Source organism: Salvia miltiorrhiza, chromosome 7, assembly GCF_028751815.1.
Source record: "Salvia miltiorrhiza cultivar Shanhuang (shh) chromosome 7, IMPLAD_Smil_shh, whole genome shotgun sequence".
Classification (NCBI taxonomy): Eukaryota; Viridiplantae; Streptophyta; class Magnoliopsida; order Lamiales; family Lamiaceae; genus Salvia; species Salvia miltiorrhiza.
In genome coordinates, this window is record NC_080393.1 from 7,896,157 (window position 1) to 7,915,358 (window position 19,202).

The following is a 19,202-nucleotide window of genomic DNA, read 5'->3' on the forward strand; positions in this document are numbered from 1 at the left end:
AACAATTCTCATCACAAAACATCTAAAATACATCACATCATAACTCATAATTATGCATGCTCAATCATATAACATCATATGATATAAACTCTCGCATGATTCATCATGTAACATCAACATCATACTCTTACAACATAATAACTCATTATTAATCATGTTGTCATCCTCAAACTCAAACTATGCATCTTCAAAGTATAACATCATAACTCATCATATAACCTCAACATCATGCTCTTCAAAATTTAACGTCAAATAAACTTTGAAATTTTACATACCTCGTTGAGCCTGGTGTGATGGTGCGCTGAGCTCACGGTTGTTAATAACTATTAGTCTAGTGACTCATTCTAGACTAAACTCAAGACTTCTAATTCAGAGCTTTATTAATTAAGCTTTATGTTGTCTTTCATAGACTATTTAAATGAGTATTAATGAGAAATTATGACGAGTTTTCTTATGTTGTGTAAGTTTTATGGTTCCAAATGACGCCCCTTTCTTCCCCTTATTCTTTAACCCCAATCCTAGTCGTAGATCACTCGACTTAACTATCCTTAGTTAGGGCGGGCTGCGACAAAGAATTGCCCTAAGGCGTGGCACGGTGCATATATACGCGGTGATCAAGGGGGGCCAACCTTGATCTTGGAGGCCGTTGCATCCCACGATCTGTGGATTTGGCATGCCTTCTTCAGTGTCGCTGGTTCGAACAACGACATCAACGTTCTCAACCAGTCGCCTCTCTTCGCCAACGTGTTGGATGGAACTGCCCCGCCTGTGCTCTTTCAGACGAACCATCGCTACTACCAGATGGGCTACTACTTGTGCGACAACATATATCCGGAGTGGCGTTGCTTCGTCAAGAGTCCACCGATGGTGACAAATCAGAAGGTGGCGAGGTTCAAGAAGATGCAAGGATCGGGACGAAAGGATGTCGAACGTGCCTTTGGAGTCCTTCAAGCTCGGTGGGGAATCATTCGCAGTCCCGCGCGGAATTGGTACCGGGAGCACCTCCGGGACATCATGCTGTGTTGCATTGTGGATCACGAAGGTGAAGGAGCAATCAATTGGAGATATGACGACGCGGGACATAGGGCGTCTAGCAGTGACTCAACGGAGAGTGGTCGAGCAACCCCAGTTTCATTCGAGGAATATGTGCAAAGAGATACCCTTATCCGAGATAGGCAGTTGCACGCCGCGCTCCAATATGATTTGATGGAGCATGTTTGGGCACGTTTCGGACCTCTAGGGCCAGAATAGTTATTTGTAGGATTTGTTTTTATTTTATTCAGCTTTATGTAATTTTTAGACTTTCAAAATTAATGCAATTTAAATTTGAAGTAAATTGTGTAATTTAAATTTATGAAATTAAACTTAAATGAAAAATGGAAAAATCAAAATTAAAGCTATCATGTAAGCTATCATGTAACCCCAGTGCAGCCTCTTTACACCATGTGGTCCCCCCTCATAAAGTAAGCTATCATTTAACACCAATGTAGATGCTCTTAATATGTGTCAAATTGAATAGTAATATTTTATTAGAGTTATAAAATTGTCACGTAACTATATATATATAGGGAGAGGTTCAAATAAGAACCACTAATAAAATAAGAACGGAGAACCATTTTAAGCCATTCGATCATCAAAATCTACGGTGGATGCATCATCTTGGTGGATGGATGCAGGTGCTGGGTTCGAATCCTGAAGGGAGCAAAAAATTTATTTTTTTCGGATGCATTAAATTTAATAGCGGATGCATTAATTTGTATAGCAGATGCAGTAATTTTATTGATTCTTATGTTCTCACGATAATTGTGGTTCTCACTATAACCGCACCCTATATATATATATATATATATATATATGTATATATATAGGGGAAGACTAAAATAAGAACGTTTCTTAAAATATAAATTAGGAACCATTTTCAGCCCTTAGATCATCAAGATCTACGGTTGATTCATCACCTTGTTGGATAAATTCATGGTCCTGAGTTCGAATCCCAAATGTAGCAAAAAATTATTTTTCGCAATTCATGCATTTATACAGTTTATTCATGCGTGTTATAGATAAAATTCATGCATTTTTGCTGGTTCGTAATTCTTAAAATAAAAGTGGTTTATTGAATAACCGTCCCCTATATATATATATATATAAAATGTCAAATCGTCATGTAAATTCAGGCTGAAGAGCTCGACTTTATGATATCTGGTCATTAATATTGGAATATTTTTATTAGTTTTGTGATAGTTTGTGCAATTAATTACATATACCTATAATTTATGATAATTTCGCTCAAAAGTCGACTCTTTAAAGTTCACGGATTTGAATAATATTTTATTAGAGTTATAAAATGAGTTTCATTGACACACAATGAAATTAAATCCACACTAAATTGTTATCACGAATTGTACCTTCAAATGTTGGAAAAAGTTGAAAAAACAAGCATGACAAGAAATATCGCGGTTTAGGAAGTACTGATTAAAAACGCCAACAACTAATAAATGGAATGATATGATAAAATTATAAACAACTTTGATTTCTTTCTTTATAGTTGTAAATACATTGAAATAAAATCATGAGAAAGTTAAGTATTTTTCCTTCATTATATTAGAGTGGAATATGCCAAGTATTGGGTATTTGGATTTATTTAAGTGAAGCTACAGTTGGCAAATTTAAGAGACTAATAAACTATCTAAGACAAGATTAAGGCTTAATTCCCACTAATCTCTGATTTTGATTCCACTCTTCGTTCCGGCAAATCGTCGAACATTCTACAGGCAAATGAGTTTCCTCCATTATTCGCCAAGAATCTTCTCGAAATTACCATTCTCCACCGCCCCTTATATTCATCAAACACTATTTTCGCTATAATCGTTCAATCAACTTTCCAATTTTGATTCATCTCTCAGCAGAAGCAGTTCTACAGATTCCAATTTCTACTGTACATCTCAACAATCCAGCTCGCAGCAATGGCCGACGACCACGCCGTCACGCTTTACAGCAGCGCCGCCATTACTGACGCCAAGAAGAATCCCTTCTCTCTCAAAGTCGGCATGGCGCAGATGCTCCGCGGCGGCGCCATCGTGGAGGTCACCACCCTGGATCAAGCTAAAACCGCGGAGTCCGCCGGCGCCTGCTGCGTGATCGTCTCCGATCCGCCGCCGCCGCGTGGCGGGATCTCACGCATGGCGGATCCATCGCTGATCAAGGAAATCAAGCAGGCGCTGTCGATTCCGGTGATGGCGAAGGCGCGCGTCGGCCATTTCGTCGAAGCGCAGATTCTGGAGCAGATTGGGGTCGATTACATCGACGAGAGCGAGGCCCTGGGCGTAGCCGATGAGAATCACTTCATCAATAAGCACAATTTCGGGGTGACGTTCGTCTGCGGCTGCCGCGATTTGGGGGAGGCGCTGCGGCGGGTGAGGGAGGGCTCCGCCATGATTCGGACACAGGGGGAAATTAACGGATTAGGGAATGTGGCGGAGACGGTGCGGAGCGTGAGGAAAGTGATGGGGGAAATTAGGGTTTTGAATAACATGGATGAGGACGAGGTTTTCGCCTTTGCGAAGCGCATTGAGGCGCCTTATGATATCGTGGCGCAGGCGAAGCAGATGGGGCGGCTGCCGGTGGTGCATTTTGCCGCCGGAGGGATTGCAACGCCGGCTGATGCTGCGTTGATGATGCAGTTGGGGTGTGATGGTGTGTTCTTGGGGCTGGAGGTTTTCGACTGTGATGATCCGTACAAGAGGGTTCGAGCCATTGTGCAGGCCGTGAGGAATTACAATGACCCAATGGAGCTGGCACAGGCAAGCAGTGGCTTGGAGCACGCCATGGCCGGGTTGGATCTTGATGAGAATAGTGTCGAGAGGTTTGGAGCTGGAGATGCTTACTGATTCTGTGTTTCTTGTGAGTTCTCGCGCTTTTGATTCGTAGCTTTCTTGATTTCGAGCATGATGAGAAATGGTGTAGTATAATGTTTGTGCTATGCACTTGCCTTGTTACATTGCTGTTGTTTCTTTGCATAATGAAAGAATAAGAGCTAATGACTTTGAATCTCTGTTAAGTTGCTGGCTTAACTGATAGGAAAATATAGTTCTAGTTCATCACTTTGCACGAGCCTTGTGGAATCTTGTAGCGAATCTAAATAAACTGCATTTTGTAATTGAACTCTGTCTCTGTCCTTGAAAATTGATGACTATCATTGTGGAGGCTCATCTTGACATTAACGAGGCAGAAACATGATTAGGCTTGTAAACTAACTCTTGTAATCCGGAAGATGGAGCTTACTTTTGGCAAATCTTTCAACATATCTGAACTGCACTAAGTTCTTAGTCCCCGAGTCTCGATGAATTTGCAATGCACAAAGTTCCTAGTCCTGAGACGATCTTTACAGAACAAAGGAATCATTTGCTTAGCAGTGTTTTGTGCATGTAAGCGATGTACTGGGCTTCGTAGTTAAAATCAGATTAGGAATTATTATCTCCATGATTAACTATATTTCCTTGGATTTAAACCTTGATTGGATGTTACCGTGTTAAAATTATTAGCTTTTTTAGAGAAGTATAACTTCCCTGCATAAGCTTTGCTAACTGCTAAGAATGTTCTCATTGCTGTAGCTCTACTAATATCTATATCTGAACGAAGAGCCAAAGATGCAATAAAAGTAACAAGTTATAGTACAAGTACAAGCAATTTCAATCTGAAATAAGGATGCATAGAGTAGTTATTGTAATCTACAGAAAATAATGGTATCCGAATACATTATAGCTTGTGGTGAAAGCGCTGGCACCTACCATCCAATGAATGTGGTCCCGAAAACTAGGAACTGCTACTGGACTTAACACTCTCTCACGCACAGCTAAATAAAGACAAAACCATGAATCCCTAAGCATCTGGATTCTTTATACTTAGCTGCATATAGCTTAAGAGGGCTGACACCTCATTGAACTGCGAATACTATCTGATCTCAGTTTCCTCAGGGAACCATAGATGCTGTCTGAACCCAGTTTCCTCATGCTCATCGACCCATGTATGCTGTCTGAACCATGTTTCCTCATTGATCCGTGTATGCTGTCTGATGTCAGAATCCTCATTGACCCATGAATGTCGTGTGAACCCAATTTCCTCATTGACCCGTGTATGCTGTCTGATCCCAATTTCCTCATTGACCCGTGAACGTTGTCTGAACCCAATCTCCTCATTGAACCGTGAATGCTGTAGGAACCCAATTTCCTCATTGAACCATGAATGTTGTCTGAACTCAATCTTCTCATCGAACCATGAAGGCTCTCTGAACCCAATTTTGTCTTTGAGCTGTGAGCATTGGTTGAACTCAGTTTCCTTATTGAACCGTGAGCTTTGTCTGAACCTACTTTTCCCATTGAAGTATGGACACTGGTTGAGCAACCAAGTCTCCTCATCGAACCGTGAACACTGGCTGAACCCAACTTCCTCATTGAACCGTGAATGCTTGCTGCTGAATCCAGTTTCCTCACTGAGTTGTTGACATTTCTTGATGGTTGGGGAAGATTGAGTTCCCGGTAGACATCCTTGGAGAATTTGTCAACTATATCTAAATAAGTTGGGCTGGTGAGGAGGGAGTAGCAATGAACAACTTCATCTATGTCCAGCACATGATCCCCATCACTCACATCCATCATTTCCAACTCTTCCATCTTCTTTGCGAAGTCCTCTGTAGCCAAGAAACTAGACTCTTGTTCCTTCCCTGGAAGGCGTGATCTTGCCTTCTGGTCCTCTGATCGACGAACGCTCGTGGAGCCTTCTACTCCATTCGTATGCCCCTTCAGTGCAAGTAGGGCATCTTTCTTGCTCACCGCCTCATTGAAATCCCATCTCTGTGAGGAACTCTTGCACGAACTGTCGGTCTCCTGCAACTTGGGACCGATCTTGCTGCTACCAGAGAATATGGGATTGGTGAAAGCATTTCTAGGTAGCTTTGCGTACCCTCTCAACAGCATGGATCTCACATTTCTGAAAGCTTTGTGAAAGAATATCTTGGTATCGTGAAATGTTTTCTGCTTGGTGCTGCTAGTCTCGCCACTCATCTTTATATCCTTACTCTTCTGCAGACTGAAGCGACATGAACCTTCAGATTCTCGTTAGCAAGCCGTAGTAAGTAGTGCTACGAGATGCAAAAGGGTAGGAAGAGTGGTATAAAAATTTGGTGAGCTTAGATGCAAACTCTGGGCTATTGAATGAAAGAAATGGCAGCATATAGTAATTGCTCTGCAGCAGGTCCTAAGTTTTGTCGAGCCATTTATGCAGCAAAGGGGGCCTTGGAATGAGTATGATGAGTGAATGATCCATTTTTATCCTTACCCAATAAATGAGCAGACCTAATTATTGTACTAATTGTTATTCTAAAAGTACTTGGTAATATAATTGTGTCTGGATTTATAATTATGCAAGGAATATTGAGCTTAAGTGCAGCATTTATAAGGGAGGTAGGAAGTTGTTATGGCCCCTACCTCATTACAACTTAGCCGATGCACATAGACAAGGGACCAGACATTGATTGAAACTGGAAACGAAACCCAATTTTAATGTGCGCATGCTGCTGTCATTTTCCTACACTTCATATCATTATGGCTATCATCATAACTATACATTCCGGACATTTTTTGCTCATCACCACCCTTACTTATCCGCTGATGCAAATGCAACATCTCCATTTCTGCTTTCTTGATTTTGATCAATTTGGGGATTCAATCATGATTTTCTATATCAATTCAGTAGTGGCTTAGTAATGAGCTGCAGATCTTGTTGTTAGACCCTGCACCAAAAAAGGAAAACCTATTCGTCTTTGTAAATTAAGAACAAGACAAGTGTCGTATATCCATGGTTGGTCGACATAGCGAGAATTTGAATCAATTTAGAAATTTAGAATCATTGTTTGTCTTTTCCGAAAAACGGAAAACCCACTGTGTAGCAGTTAATTGTTGTCATATTAAATATGTTATGTTATCAACCAACCATCCCCTACATTTTCGAAAGTTTGGGGCGTAAAATCGAAATTGGTTCAATTCTATGCAAGTAAAATTTGTTAAAAAACATACTCCCTCCATCCACCAAGAATGTAATACTTTGGTGGACACAGGTTTTAAGCCAAGAGTGTTTATAATTAAAAGGAGAAAGTTAAATCATATCTTAAAAAAAAAGTGTTACATTCTTTATTTACGTCAAATCAAATAATAATACTCCCTCCGTCCCATATATATAAGCTTGTTTTCCTTTTTTGAATGCCCCATTTATATAGGCTTATTTTCATAAAAAGTAATGTTTTTTTACTCATTTACTATTATAACCCTATTTAATTCTTTAATTTACTCTCACTTTAATATATCATTAAATAATAAATATGGGCATACTAGGAAATTTACTTATATGTTTTCATTTCCAATGATTTTTCTTAATCCTTGTGAAAATCCCGATCAGCCTATCCATATGGGACGAAGGGAGTATTAAACTCTTGGTGGACATATAAGGAGTACAAGAAATTTGATTTGGTACTCTTAATACTCCCTCCGTCCCATAAAGCATGACCCAGTTTTTTTTCTGGACGAGAATTAAAAAATTAATATTTTGTGTTAAATGTGATAGGTGAAAAAGTGAAAAAATAAATAAAGGGTAAATTTTTTTATCATTTTTTAAAACGGATCAAGCTTTATAGAACAACCCAAAAAGAAAATCGGGTCATGCTTCGTGGAACGGAGGGAGTATATGCTAACGAAATAAAGATGTGTAATCAGAGTAATTTTATCAACATGTTATACGTACAAAGATGTGTAACATTATAAATATAATCCACAATACAACTTTAAAGATTAAACAATAGCTTCAAAGAAACCCCTCAATCTTCTATTACTAACCTTTTTTTGATATAAAGCTTCCATTACCAAACCTATAATGGCACAAAAGTTTATTTTAGGCCATACTCCCTGCAGCCATTCCATTAACACAGCAAATAACACTCAGATCGAATTAGAAGACCGAGTATGAGACACTACTATTCATCCTACACAAACAGAATTATCCAGCTCAAAAATCTAAACAGATAATCACATTTCATTACATCAGTTTTTATGAGCAACAATCTGCATCAGAACTAGGGTCAAACAACTAGATAACTCAAGTCCTCAAGGGTAATGACATACATTCATGCCATGAACAAAGTAATTTGCAAGAATGATACAGTGATCATACTACAATTAAATAAAATGCTTTAGTATGATTACAGTCGTGCTCATCATACCAGCAGCATATTAGAACGAACCCATGATCACCAAAGCCAAGTATGCGTGTGCCAATCAAGCAGAAAAACCATTTAAAGAAATAGCGAACAAAAAATCAGGAGGAAGGACAACAAAATCACCAAGAAACATGGGCATTAAAGCAACTGGTCTTTGATTAATCTGTATCAGAATACTTGTGAGCAACACCAACAAAATTTAACAACTGAATAAAAACGCTGTTGAAATGGCAATCCCAAAAATGGAACCGTCTCTAATCCTCTCTCAAGATTGTAATCGAGATAAGTTCGACCAAATGTACCCTCGACCTTAAGCAGAGGCAACAGCTGCCTTCTTCCTTGGTGCAGCCTCGGTACCTAACATCGATAAGTATAAATCTCATGCAATGAAAATCATAACAAACAGAAATTAAACGTAGGAATGGAAAAGGGCCAAACCTTCTCTGAAGTTGGTCTTGAATCTGCGAGGCACATGGCGGAGATACCTCATGCGTCCAGTTCCGGTGGTCTTTCTACGGATGGCTTTCACACTCCAGTTGTCTGAAGTTCAACATTTTGAGCATCATTTACAATCACATCAATGAATTGTCAAGAAGAAAAAATGCATTCACCGTAATTGTAGATACAAAACAATACTAGATCGCAAATAGCTTAGATAATTTTAACCATCATTACAGCGAATAATTGGTCCAACCTATTCAACAGCATACTGTCGCTTAAACCTAATACTTAAAAGTTAAAACATATCAACTACAGTGGATTCCTACAACTGATCAGCTGAAAACCACTAACTATGGAGGAAAAAGGATCAACAATCTTCATTCATATAGGATAAGCTAAGATTATGAACAGGATCACAACTGCACACAAAATTGAAATTGTATCAACAAAATTGAAAATGACATACATGTCCTCTTGCGAGCGGCTGGGTAAGCGCAGGCGGAGCAGCGGCTCTTCTGCAAATGGAAGCTGCGGCGGCCGCACCTCACACACAGTGTGTGTGTCTTGTTCCTCCGCTTTCCGAAACTCCCGGTTCCTTTCCCCTGAAAACATCACGCACAAACAGACAGCGGTAAGCATATTGCCTCGTTCTAATCATTGCATATGGAGAAATCGAATCAAAACTTTAATCCGAAGAGAAATTGAGAAATCACCATTGCTGTGTTGCGATGCAGAAAACCTAGATTCTCTCTACTGAGCTCAGCGGGTGAACAGAGAGATGAGCGGCGTCGCACGAATTTTATATGAAGAAGTTCAAGAAAATGGGTATTAGGGTTTGGGTTCTGATGAGTATTGGGTTGTTAATGGGCCTATATATTTGGGCTTTCCTTCTAATGTGCTGAAGGGGTCTGTGTAAGCTATGATTTTGGATATTCTTTTTTCCTCTCTTCAAAATATTTGAATGTTTTTTCCATTTCATAAGTGACATTTGTGTTGTCTAATTTAACTTGGTTTTGTAGAGGATACTCTAGTTTAAAGTAAATAAAATATTAGAATGTCACATATATTATACCCCTTTATCATTCATAACAAATTTGCCCTGCATCGAAACGTCGTAGTAGACCTTGAATTTTGTAAAGGAAGCTGTATTTTGAAGCAAATAAAAAGAAATTGGGTTAATGTCTATTTGGGTTCGTGCATCTCTAAATTATTGGCGTTTGCGTTTCTAGGGCTACATAGCTTCAAGCTCAGGCTCAGTTCGCGAAATTTTTATTTGATTCGATTCGAGTTTGAATTCAAGCTTTAAATTGAGTTCAAGCTCGACTCGACAAATAAATATTAAGCTCTAATTGAGTTCGAATTCAGTTAGATAATTATTCAATTAAATCGAGCTCGAGCTTAGCTTATGTTTGGGTCGACAATTTTGGCGAATTGTTACCTGAGCTCGACTCATGAATAAAATATAGAACATGTTATTCGAACTCGAGCTCGGGCTTGATTGATAACTATTTTTAATTATTTTTATATTTTAATTTTTGTTTATTTCAATTTTTATATTTACTTCATTTGTTCCTAAACATTGTGACCAAATGGAGATGACACGAGTTTAACAAAAAGTGTGATAGTTGTGTTTGAGTGCAGATTAGATCCAATATTCTTTTATAAATAGTAAGAGGGGAAGTTTGTGGCATCATTTCCAAATAAAAACAAACATATATTTTTCATAGATGCATCGCAACAAAGCAATGGTGATTTCTCAATATATGTTTGTTGTTTTATTCTGATAGACGAATACTCTTTTTTCTTTTCCTTGAGTTTTTTTAATGAGACTCGGCTCTTAGTTTGCATCGTTGTGCTTTTAAGGGTTCTTAGGTTCGCTTTTTCTTTTTCCTTTTATTTATAAAATCTCAATTTCATCATATATGAAAATATACAATTGAATTCATTGTTGACAATTAAGTATTGATGATATTATTTAATGATTGATTAAAAAAATAAATATACAATTATAAAATTTTAGAGAATAAGTTTTGATAATTAAATAGTAAAATAAATATACTAATTAATAATATACAAAATTATTTACACGAACATATTCGTGAGTCTGTACGAATAAACTCGCAAATATATTAGAGCCGAACACCTATTCGCGAGCTTACGAGCCGAATATATGCAGGTCTCGAATTCAGCTCGATAATTTTATTGAACTCGATTTTAGGGTGAGTTCGATCTCGTTCGGGAAACGAATGAATTTCGAACGAGTTTTTTTTTTTAACCGAGCTCCGAATAATTCGCGAGCTACTTGATTCGTTTACAACCTTTGGTGTTTCTAGAGACAAAAACTTGACTCTCTCTTTTACACAGAATTGGTTTGTATTTAGTAATACTCATCAAAATCAGTCGACCGGCAACCTTAATTTGTTCTAAATTTCTAATAGAAAGATCACCCAAGTTCATTATTAGTGGTGACTGGCGAGTATGAACGTGTTTTATGTAAAACACTCTCACTGTGAATCTGTGAGATATGCCTAAAATCGGATTTAATATGATCAAAACTCATATCTAAATTGTAAACACCAACAAAAATACAATGTTACTAAAATACGATTATGCATTTGAATATTGAGCATGGTGAAACAGTCTCACAAAAATTTGTATGCGCCAAAAAGGTTGGGACAGATTTCTCGTGCTCAAAATATTTCTCCTCATTCTCTTCACAATCAGCAGCAATTAGAGATTATAGAACTATAAATATGAGGATACAAAATTGTACATGCTGCCACTTTCCCTAAAACTATGCAAATTTTTGCACCTACGAAATCAATCAACCAAAAGAAAAACTTGCCATAATGGTGATGGTGACAAAAGATGGCTAATTCTGCTCAGATCACCGGAGTCAACAGCGGTTTCTTGAGGAAATGACACTCCAAGTTGGCAACAACGAGATCAGCCATAGTGTTGCTCGTCTCGACGGTGTCGGTTCCAACATGAGGCAGCAGGACTACATTCACTAGCTCGAAAAACAGCTCGGGCACGTGAGGTTCGTTCTCAAAGACGTCGAGCCCAGCGCCACCTAGCCTGCCTTCGCACAGTGCAGACACAAGTTCATGTTCATCAACAAGTGCGCCTCGTCCTACATTGACAAGGACCCCTCCAGGGCCCAATGCATCAATAACCTCCCGATTCACAATATGTCTCGTTTCATCTGTCAAGGAGCATGCCACGAACAGGATTCGACAGTTAGCAGCCAGATCAACGGCATTGGAGTGGTACATGTAGTCGGTGATCTGTTTCTTGGTCCGGGAATGGTAGCCGATGGTGCACCCAAATGCCTTAGCTCTTTTGGCAATGGCAGAACCAATCCTGCCTAGCCCGAGGATGCCGACTGATTTGCCACTGAACTGAAAATGGACACAGGCAATCAAACAGAGAAACATGAATAATGCAAATAAGGCAACAAAGAAAACCAAGACAAGTAATCAACTGAAAATGGCTGTGATTTTCTTGTGAATGTGGGAGAAGTGTTTTGGGTCGTTGATCTTTCATTTGCTTGCACAAGATCAACTTTTACAGAGAATTCGAGCCGCCATTACTAAAAATTGGGTTCTCCATTACTCACAAAATCAACTGCCCCTACCTGTAGTCTAGTTGCATAAGAACAGGGTAATTCTTGAGTCAATGAACAATTTGTTTTCATTCTCAAATTCTTGAATCAAGAGGCTTTGGAAACTAGTTCGTAATCACTATCTTAACTATATCTTAATCACGATCAACGATCTTAATGCTAGTTTGCAATTCATGGAAGCACAACCATGATTTCCTCGTCACTTCTACTACAGATCATGTAATCAAGACACGTCTAGCTAAAATTTTCGAAAGACTCAATTCTCTAAGCTCCATTTCAAAGCTTTTTTTAACTATGATAAAAATCAAACCAAACTACTATTTAAACATTAGTTTGAATTTGTTTCATCAGAAAAGCTTGAACACATTTCTATCTTTCATAATCCAAAGCCCAACAAGGAAAGGAAAAGGTCAAGAAAAATCTTAGTACTCAAGCAGGACTGAGTGTTCGGCTGTAAAAATCTTAGTTCATCCATAATTTCTATGGATGAACTCAAACATAGCCTTCTAAAGCTCGAAACTCAAACAAGCTTCCGGCTGTGTTACAGCGCACGTCCAAGCTTCATTTTAGCGAGCTCAAACATGATTTCTAAAGCCTGACGAGCTCAGTTGTTCAAGGCTTCAAGCTTCATTTATCAGTGAGTTCAGACACAATTTCTAAAGCTCGACCACTCAAAACCTGCTGGCTGTATTTCAGCACATCCAAGCTTCATTTGTCAACGAGCTCCAACATAATTTCTAAAGCTTGACAATTGCTCTAACAAGTTGTCTAAGCTTCAATCAGCAATGAGCTCAAACACGAGATCTAAAGCTCGACAATTCAAACAAGTTTTCGGCAATCAACAAGCTCAAGGATAATTTCTAAGGCTCGGTAACTGAAATTCAACTCGATTCAACTCATTTACCGATTTACATAACCACAACTCCATCTCTTCATGCATAAAAAACACAATGTAGAGCAACAGACTTTAGGAAAGCGATTGAGCTACACAGAAACACAAATTTGCAATCTATAAACTATTCAAATTAGGACGAGGGCGCATTCTCGAAATGACAATAAACACGCGACATGTTACAAATAAAAAGAGAAACAATAGAAAATCCCAAGTTCACAAACCTTGGTAGCCAGCTGAAAATCCCCATTTCTCCACGATCCACTCCTCACAAACGCATCGCAGGCGCAGATTCTCCTCAACGTGGTCAGAGCCAGCCCAATCGCGAGGTCGGCGACGTCGTCCGTCAGCACGTCGGGGGTGTTGGTAACCCTAATTCCTCTCTCTCGGCACTTGTCCAAGTCGATTTTATCGAGGCCGACGCTGTAAGTGGAGACGATCTCGAGGCGGGGGAGCGAGTCAATCAGCTCGGAATCGGCGCCGATTTTGGTGTCGCCGACCACCGCATTGACTGAGTCGGCGCGCCGAGTGAGGAACTGAGTTCGGGAGGACGATTCCCAAAGCTTGAAGAGTGTGAAGCGCTGCTGGAGCTGTTGCTCCAGATAGGCTGACATTGGAGTGGTCATCATCACTCCCACATTCTCCATTTCGCTCTGCAAAATGAAAAAAAACACTGCTTGAATCAAGAAATCCTTTAGATATATAAAGCTATATGCACGATTCGAATTTGTGATTGAAATCTTGTGGTTTGATACAACCACATATACATAAGAAATGAAAAAACACTGCTCGAATCAAGAAATCCATAGTTATCAATGAAGAAATCTCATATATATACATATCGCATGGAAAAACACTACTAGTGTAGTGATAATTTTATCTAAAGTTTAATCTTTTTACAATACCATTTGATTATTGGTTTAGTCCGTTTTGTTATTTAATTATTTTCTTGTCGGTTTATTATAATATAATATAATTTAATTTGTGATTGTGATGTACTCCATATTATATTGTGATTGTGAAGTGTATTATATTATATATTGATTAGTTTATGTTTTTCTTTTTGGAAAACAGTTTATGAATTTCTTAAAGCTACATAATCGTAATCGTAGCTGCAATACAATATCAAATGAAACACAACTTTTCTTCAAAAGATCGCTAAAGTTTTGCAAGTAGTAAGATATATTAGTACTATTTTTTAGTTAATCAAATTTGATTGATAAATGTTTACGAAATTATGTAGAGTTAAGTTCAAGTGAGATTTCTAAATATCTTTGCGAAATATTGAACAAATCAATAATTGTGATGAACATGTTAATAATTTTGATGAACACGAGTTCGAATCCTGAAGTGAAAATATTAAATAAAATATGTCGAGCTCATCAAAATTATATACATGTTCATTAAAAAATTTCAACGAAATTGATAGTCATTAGTCATTAGATATGATTACATAAAATAGATGGATGGAATCTAATCTCAATTCTACGAATATTTAGAAATCCTAATTGAACATTTCTCCTGCTATGTAAATATATCTTTGTCAAATTTTGTAGTATCTCAAAGTTTAAAAAAGACATGAATTTAATGTGGTATTAAAAAAAATCATTTTACACGTAATATTAGGTTTTCAGGTACCGAGTAATCGTCGGAATATGGATTTGTATAACTTTTTGTAATTGTGATTTTTAATTGATCAAAACAAATAATTTTTGCTACTGTAATTTTTTGTTTTTTCTTCAATAATCTAAATTGATCCTTTTCTTTTTTAATAGAACAAATAATTTTAAATTGATCCATCCTTATTAAGTGTTTGTGGCCCTGCAAGAAATTGTTGGCTCCTAGAAATCTTTACCCGCCTCTCCTCTAGCACAAATCTTGAAAACTAAAAAGCACCGTCAATTTTACAAACATGGGAAAAACCAGAGAATCAAAACACAACAAAAAATAGAAGGCCTAAACATAATTAAACTCATCCAATGACCTGTCTTAATCTCAATTACCTCTAACATGCACCCCACGTTCCTACATCATCTCACGTTCATAAACAACAAAAACTCCAAAAATAAAATAAAAATAAAAATTAAAAACAAACCTGATAATAATTACAACCATAAACACAAACCAACAACATATTCCCCCTAAATCCTTGCTCCCAACTGCACAACAATTAATCATTCATCTCCTTATCTCATTCCCCTTCTCTCTCTAATCCAAGATTCTTGCGAGAGAAAACCAAAACAAAATAACAAAAATAACGAAGTTGCATTTGCTCCGAGCTTGGGTAATAAAAATAAAAAACGCGAAAATGGTGCGCGTGCTAGAGGAGGAGAAGGAGCATTTGAGAGCCAAGTTGGGGCAGTTCAAGGGGATGTTTGATGGGATCAGACAGTCTAAGAGTTTGGTGATCGAGACTAATGGACCCTCCACAGCCGATGATCGCCTCTCCAAGAGCCAGGCTTCCAGCCCGCTGCCCGATCTCACTGACCAGCAGCAGCCGGACCCACCCGTCGCCGCCGCTCCTGCTATTGAACGGACCGAGACTGTCAAGCCTTCCCGCCCGCCGCCCAATGACGCCCCCGCACCCGCACCCGCCCCCGCCCCTCAGCCAAGAGGGCCGCCTTCAGGCAAGGAAACACATGTTGATATAGATTTGTTGAATTTGTTTTCATGGTTTCTGTCTGGTGGGCTGAGCATTCGGTTTAGAAATGAATATATCAAATTTTGAAATAAATAAATAAATGAAACCGAATTAACTGTATTTTTGGATGAAATTTCTCGTATTAGCAAAAATTCTGAGACATGTAATACATTACATGCGGGTTCAATTGCACATACATGTATGTATATGTCATATAATTTCCAATATTCTTAATATATAAAATAGCTATGACAAGCCTACGATACTAGTTCAAGCTAAACAAACGCATAGAAACAATCCATAATTTCAAGCTCAAAATACATAGCTTTAGTTCAGAAATAAATATTATATTAACAAAAATTAAAATACATTTTTTGTTTTTTTTGCTTAGTTTTTCTTGATTGTAAAGGCTTTGAGTTGTTGATGTGCATGTTCGTTTCACTTGTGGCTATGTTATTATTTGTTTCTTTTCTTTATGAGAATGAAACATTCAAAACCGCGGTCCAATTAATGTGCACAGTACTGGATAAATATCTCGTTCACATGTACTTATATATTAATTGTTGATACGAGATATGAAAATGTAGAAGCAGCAGCATGATTTTACAGTGCAAGTATGTTATATTGAGGCATATTCTTTCTCGTAACATGTAGATATCGATATGATGAAGGAAAAGTTTGCAAAGTTGCTTCTAGGAGAAGACATGTCCGGTGGAGGAAAAGGCGTCTCTTCTGCTTTGGCTTTGTCCAATGCTGTTACAAACTTAGCAGGTATTTAATCATATCATATACTACTATAAAAACAAGAAAATCGTTAATTGCTTCAATAACAATATATATAAGCACTTGAATTCAGCTTCTGCTTTTGGAGAGCAAAAGAGATTGGAGCCTATGGCACCAGACACTAAGGCAAGATGGAAAAAAGAGATTGATTGGCTCTTATCTGTCACTGATCATATTGTCGAATTCGTTCCTTCTAAACAAAAGGCTAAAGATGGTAGCAACATGGAGGTCTCTCTCTCCCTCTCTCTTTCACTCTCTTCTCTCTCTGCCTTTGAAAGCTAATTATCCTTCACTCCATACCAGATTATGATAACAAGACAGAGAACTGACCTCCACATGAATGTTCCTGCCTTGAAGAAGCTGGATGGCATGCTCCTTGTAAGAGCAAATATTTAGTTGAATTCCTCTCCTGGTTTTGTTGCTCATTGATTGTTGTGACGTGAGAAACAGGACTGTCTGGACAATTTCAAGGATCAGAACGAGTTCTACTACGAGAAGGGACCGAGCAAGAACGAGAAGTGGTGGATCCCAACGCCTAAGGTTCCTCCAAACGGTCTGTCGGAGGTGACACGAAAATGGCTGCAGTATCAGAAGGATTCGGTGCACCAAGTGCTGAAAGCAGCCATGGCCATAAACGCGCAGGTCCTGACAGAGATGGAGATCCCGGAGAGCTACATAGAAGCTCTGCCTAAGGTGTGTGTGTGTGGTAAGAATGAATCCACATTGCTAGTTTAGGCCTAGCTAATTGCAAGTTTGTAATTGCAGAATGGGAGAGCTAGTCTTGGAGATGCAATGTACAAGAGCATCACGGACGACTTCTTTGATCCGGACGTGTTCCTCCAGTCCGTGGACCTCTCGTCCGAGCACAAGATCCTGGATCTCAAGAACAAGATCGAGGCATCCGTGGTGATCTGGGAGAGGAAGATGAATGCCAAGGACAACAAGTCTGCTTGGGGCTCAGCTGTGAGCATGGAGAAGAGAGAGATCATTGAAGATAGAGCTGAGACAATTCTGCTCATTTTGAAGCATAGATTCCCAGGAATCCCCCAATCTGATCTAGACATAAGCAAAATCCAATGCAACAGAGTAGGGATTCAAATTCAAATTCAAATCCAAGCAACATGTGCATTGCCATTCTTCAACAACGCAACTCTTTTAATTTGTTGATGTTGTAGGACGTGGGGCACGCGATTCTCGAGAGCTACTCAAGAATCATCGAGAGCCTGGCCTTCACGGTGCTCTCGAGAATAGACGACGTGATGCTCATCGACTCCCAGGCTAGGAATCAAGCCGGCGGGGACTCGGTGAAGGCGTTCACCCCGCCCAAGTCCTCAACCGAGGAGAATGGAGCAGAGACGCCCGGTTCGAAGGCGACGCTGCTGGATTTCATGGGGTGGGAGAATGGGGACATGGAGGCTAAGAAGGAGGCGCAGGAAGAAGCCGATGCACCTCCCATCAAGGCAGCCACCATTGCCACAAACAAGAGATTCCTAGAGAAGCTTGAGAACTTGAGTGGCATGAGAAGTCCATCGTCACGCCATTAGTTCATCTCATCACCAATCAACATTTTTTCAAACTTGTATATATTAGTGGGGCCTAAAATCCTAATCAAACTTCTAGTTTTTCACCTTTTTCGTATATTAGGACAACCAAATCAATACTTCAACTGGATTTGAAGTAGGGTTAGAAATCATTGTACAGAAGAATTAATGCAATTGTTTTTGTAAGTTTTTGTCTTTCTGGAGCAGCCACATTGTTTTCCACGATCGATGTAAAATTTAATTGTTCTAAGCTAATTAGATATATATGTGTTTATGTCTGCATGATTTCACTTTCTCGGATTTATACTTACAAAGATGCTGCAGATGGATCAAACAGAATGAACGGCGGCGGAAGTTGTTGGTGAAGCCCTATTTTTAGGTCCTAACTATGATTCGTGGAATGTTGATATTTCTGATTGGATAATGGCCTGCCACATGGAAATTCCATTTTCTCGGGAGAGATATGGGAGGTGCCACGTGGATTCCAACGGATAACCCTATCCCTCTCACATTTATTTTACCTTCTCCCATTTTTTTATTTTTATTTTTTATTCCTTGCCTCCCCTTAATGTGTAAGGTTTTTTCGAGTTTTTAGAAGATTATTCACTGCCTAAAAAAATATTTTTTCACAAATTTTTTATACATTTACTAAATTGGTTATTTCTTACAACAATCAAGGCTAATTAAATATTTAATACACTTATTACTAAATTAAGCTGTTATTTTCATGATATAGCCCCAATTTATGCGATTTACTTGGGATTTCAATGTAACGTTAGTGTTTAGATTTTGGGGTTTTTCGAGAGAGAGAGGCCAGGCTAGGGTTCTGAGCTATATGTAAAATGGAGTAACAAATTAAACAAAATAAAGCATTATCTATTATTAATATAATACTCCCTCTGTCCCACGAAGCATGACACAGTTTCCTTTTTGGTCTGTCCCACGAAGCATGACACGTTTCTAAAAATGGTAAAAAATTTACCCTTTATTCAGATTTTCACTTTTTCACCTACCAT

General features: G+C 38.6%; 5 protein-coding genes across 5 annotated transcripts; 2 read left to right on the forward strand and 3 right to left on the reverse strand.

The window, feature by feature from the left end:
• Positions 1–2,510: 2,510 nt before the first annotated feature.
• LOC130992247 (pyridoxal 5'-phosphate synthase-like subunit PDX1.2) lies at positions 2,511–6,417 on the forward strand. The gene is made up of 2 exons (XM_057916799.1): positions 2,511–3,900; positions 6,084–6,417. Exon 1 carries the CDS (start codon positions 2,964–2,966, stop codon positions 3,885–3,887), a length of 924 nt encoding a protein of 307 aa, XP_057772782.1. The 5' UTR covers positions 2,511–2,963; the 3' UTR covers positions 3,888–3,900; positions 6,084–6,417.
• LOC130992246 (uncharacterized) lies at positions 4,630–6,090 on the reverse strand. Its single transcript, XM_057916798.1, has one exon. The coding sequence runs from the start codon at positions 6,057–6,059 to the stop codon at positions 4,917–4,919; it is 1,143 nt and encodes a 380-aa protein (XP_057772781.1). The 5' UTR covers positions 6,060–6,090; the 3' UTR covers positions 4,630–4,916.
• Positions 6,418–8,372: 1,955 nt separating the features above from the next.
• On the reverse strand, positions 8,373–9,662 carry LOC130992248 (60S ribosomal protein L37-3-like). The gene is made up of 4 exons (XM_057916800.1): positions 9,418–9,662; positions 9,171–9,306; positions 8,702–8,803; positions 8,373–8,620 (listed from the first exon to the last, which is right to left on the reverse strand). Exons 1-4 carry the CDS (start codon positions 9,418–9,420, stop codon positions 8,574–8,576), a joined length of 288 nt encoding a protein of 95 aa, XP_057772783.1. The 5' UTR covers positions 9,421–9,662; the 3' UTR covers positions 8,373–8,573.
• A 1,635-nt stretch (positions 9,663–11,297) lies between these two features.
• On the reverse strand, positions 11,298–14,126 carry LOC130992249 (glyoxylate/hydroxypyruvate/pyruvate reductase 2KGR-like). Its single transcript, XM_057916801.1, has 2 exons — positions 13,446–14,126; positions 11,298–12,105 (listed from the first exon to the last, which is right to left on the reverse strand). Exons 1-2 carry the CDS (start codon positions 13,866–13,868, stop codon positions 11,587–11,589), a joined length of 942 nt encoding a protein of 313 aa, XP_057772784.1. The 5' UTR covers positions 13,869–14,126; the 3' UTR covers positions 11,298–11,586.
• Positions 14,127–15,296: 1,170 nt separating this feature from the next.
• LOC130992250 (rop guanine nucleotide exchange factor 12-like) lies at positions 15,297–18,460 on the forward strand. Its single transcript, XM_057916802.1, has 7 exons — positions 15,297–15,848; positions 16,517–16,633; positions 16,719–16,873; positions 16,949–17,023; positions 17,096–17,338; positions 17,411–17,731; positions 17,821–18,460. The coding sequence occupies exons 1-7, from the start codon at positions 15,530–15,532 to the stop codon at positions 18,187–18,189; spliced, it is 1,599 nt and encodes a 532-aa protein (XP_057772785.1). The 5' UTR covers positions 15,297–15,529; the 3' UTR covers positions 18,190–18,460.
• Positions 18,461–19,202: the final 742 nt, after the last annotated feature.

What these genes read in the sequence shown, in the direction of transcription:
- LOC130992247 (XM_057916799.1), top strand. Translation starts at nt 2,964, where the DNA reads ATGGCCGACGACCACGCCGTCACGCTTTACAGCAGCGCCGCCATTACT.
- LOC130992248 (XM_057916800.1), bottom strand. An exon ending in AGCCGCTCGCAAGAGGACAT is followed by an intron (nt 8,804 to 9,170) that starts GTATGTCATTTT and finishes GTTGAACTTCAG; the next exon opens with ACAACTGGAGTGTGAAAGCC. An exon ending in CAAGACCAACTTCAGAGAAG is followed by an intron (nt 8,621 to 8,701) that starts GTTTGGCCCTTT and finishes TATCGATGTTAG; the next exon opens with GTACCGAGGCTGCACCAAGG.
- LOC130992249 (XM_057916801.1), bottom strand. Translation starts at nt 13,868, where the DNA reads ATGGAGAATGTGGGAGTGATGATGACCACTCCAATGTCAGCCTATCTG. An exon ending in ATTTTCAGCTGGCTACCAAG is followed by an intron (nt 12,106 to 13,445) that starts GTTTGTGAACTT and finishes GTCCATTTTCAG; the next exon opens with TTCAGTGGCAAATCAGTCGG.
- LOC130992246 (XM_057916798.1), bottom strand. Translation starts at nt 6,059, where the DNA reads ATGAGTGGCGAGACTAGCAGCACCAAGCAGAAAACATTTCACGATACC.
- LOC130992250 (XM_057916802.1), top strand. Translation starts at nt 15,530, where the DNA reads ATGGTGCGCGTGCTAGAGGAGGAGAAGGAGCATTTGAGAGCCAAGTTG. An exon ending in AAGATGGTAGCAACATGGAG is followed by an intron (nt 16,874 to 16,948) that starts GTCTCTCTCTCC and finishes ACTCCATACCAG; the next exon opens with ATTATGATAACAAGACAGAG. An exon ending in AGCTGGATGGCATGCTCCTT is followed by an intron (nt 17,024 to 17,095) that starts GTAAGAGCAAAT and finishes CGTGAGAAACAG; the next exon opens with GACTGTCTGGACAATTTCAA.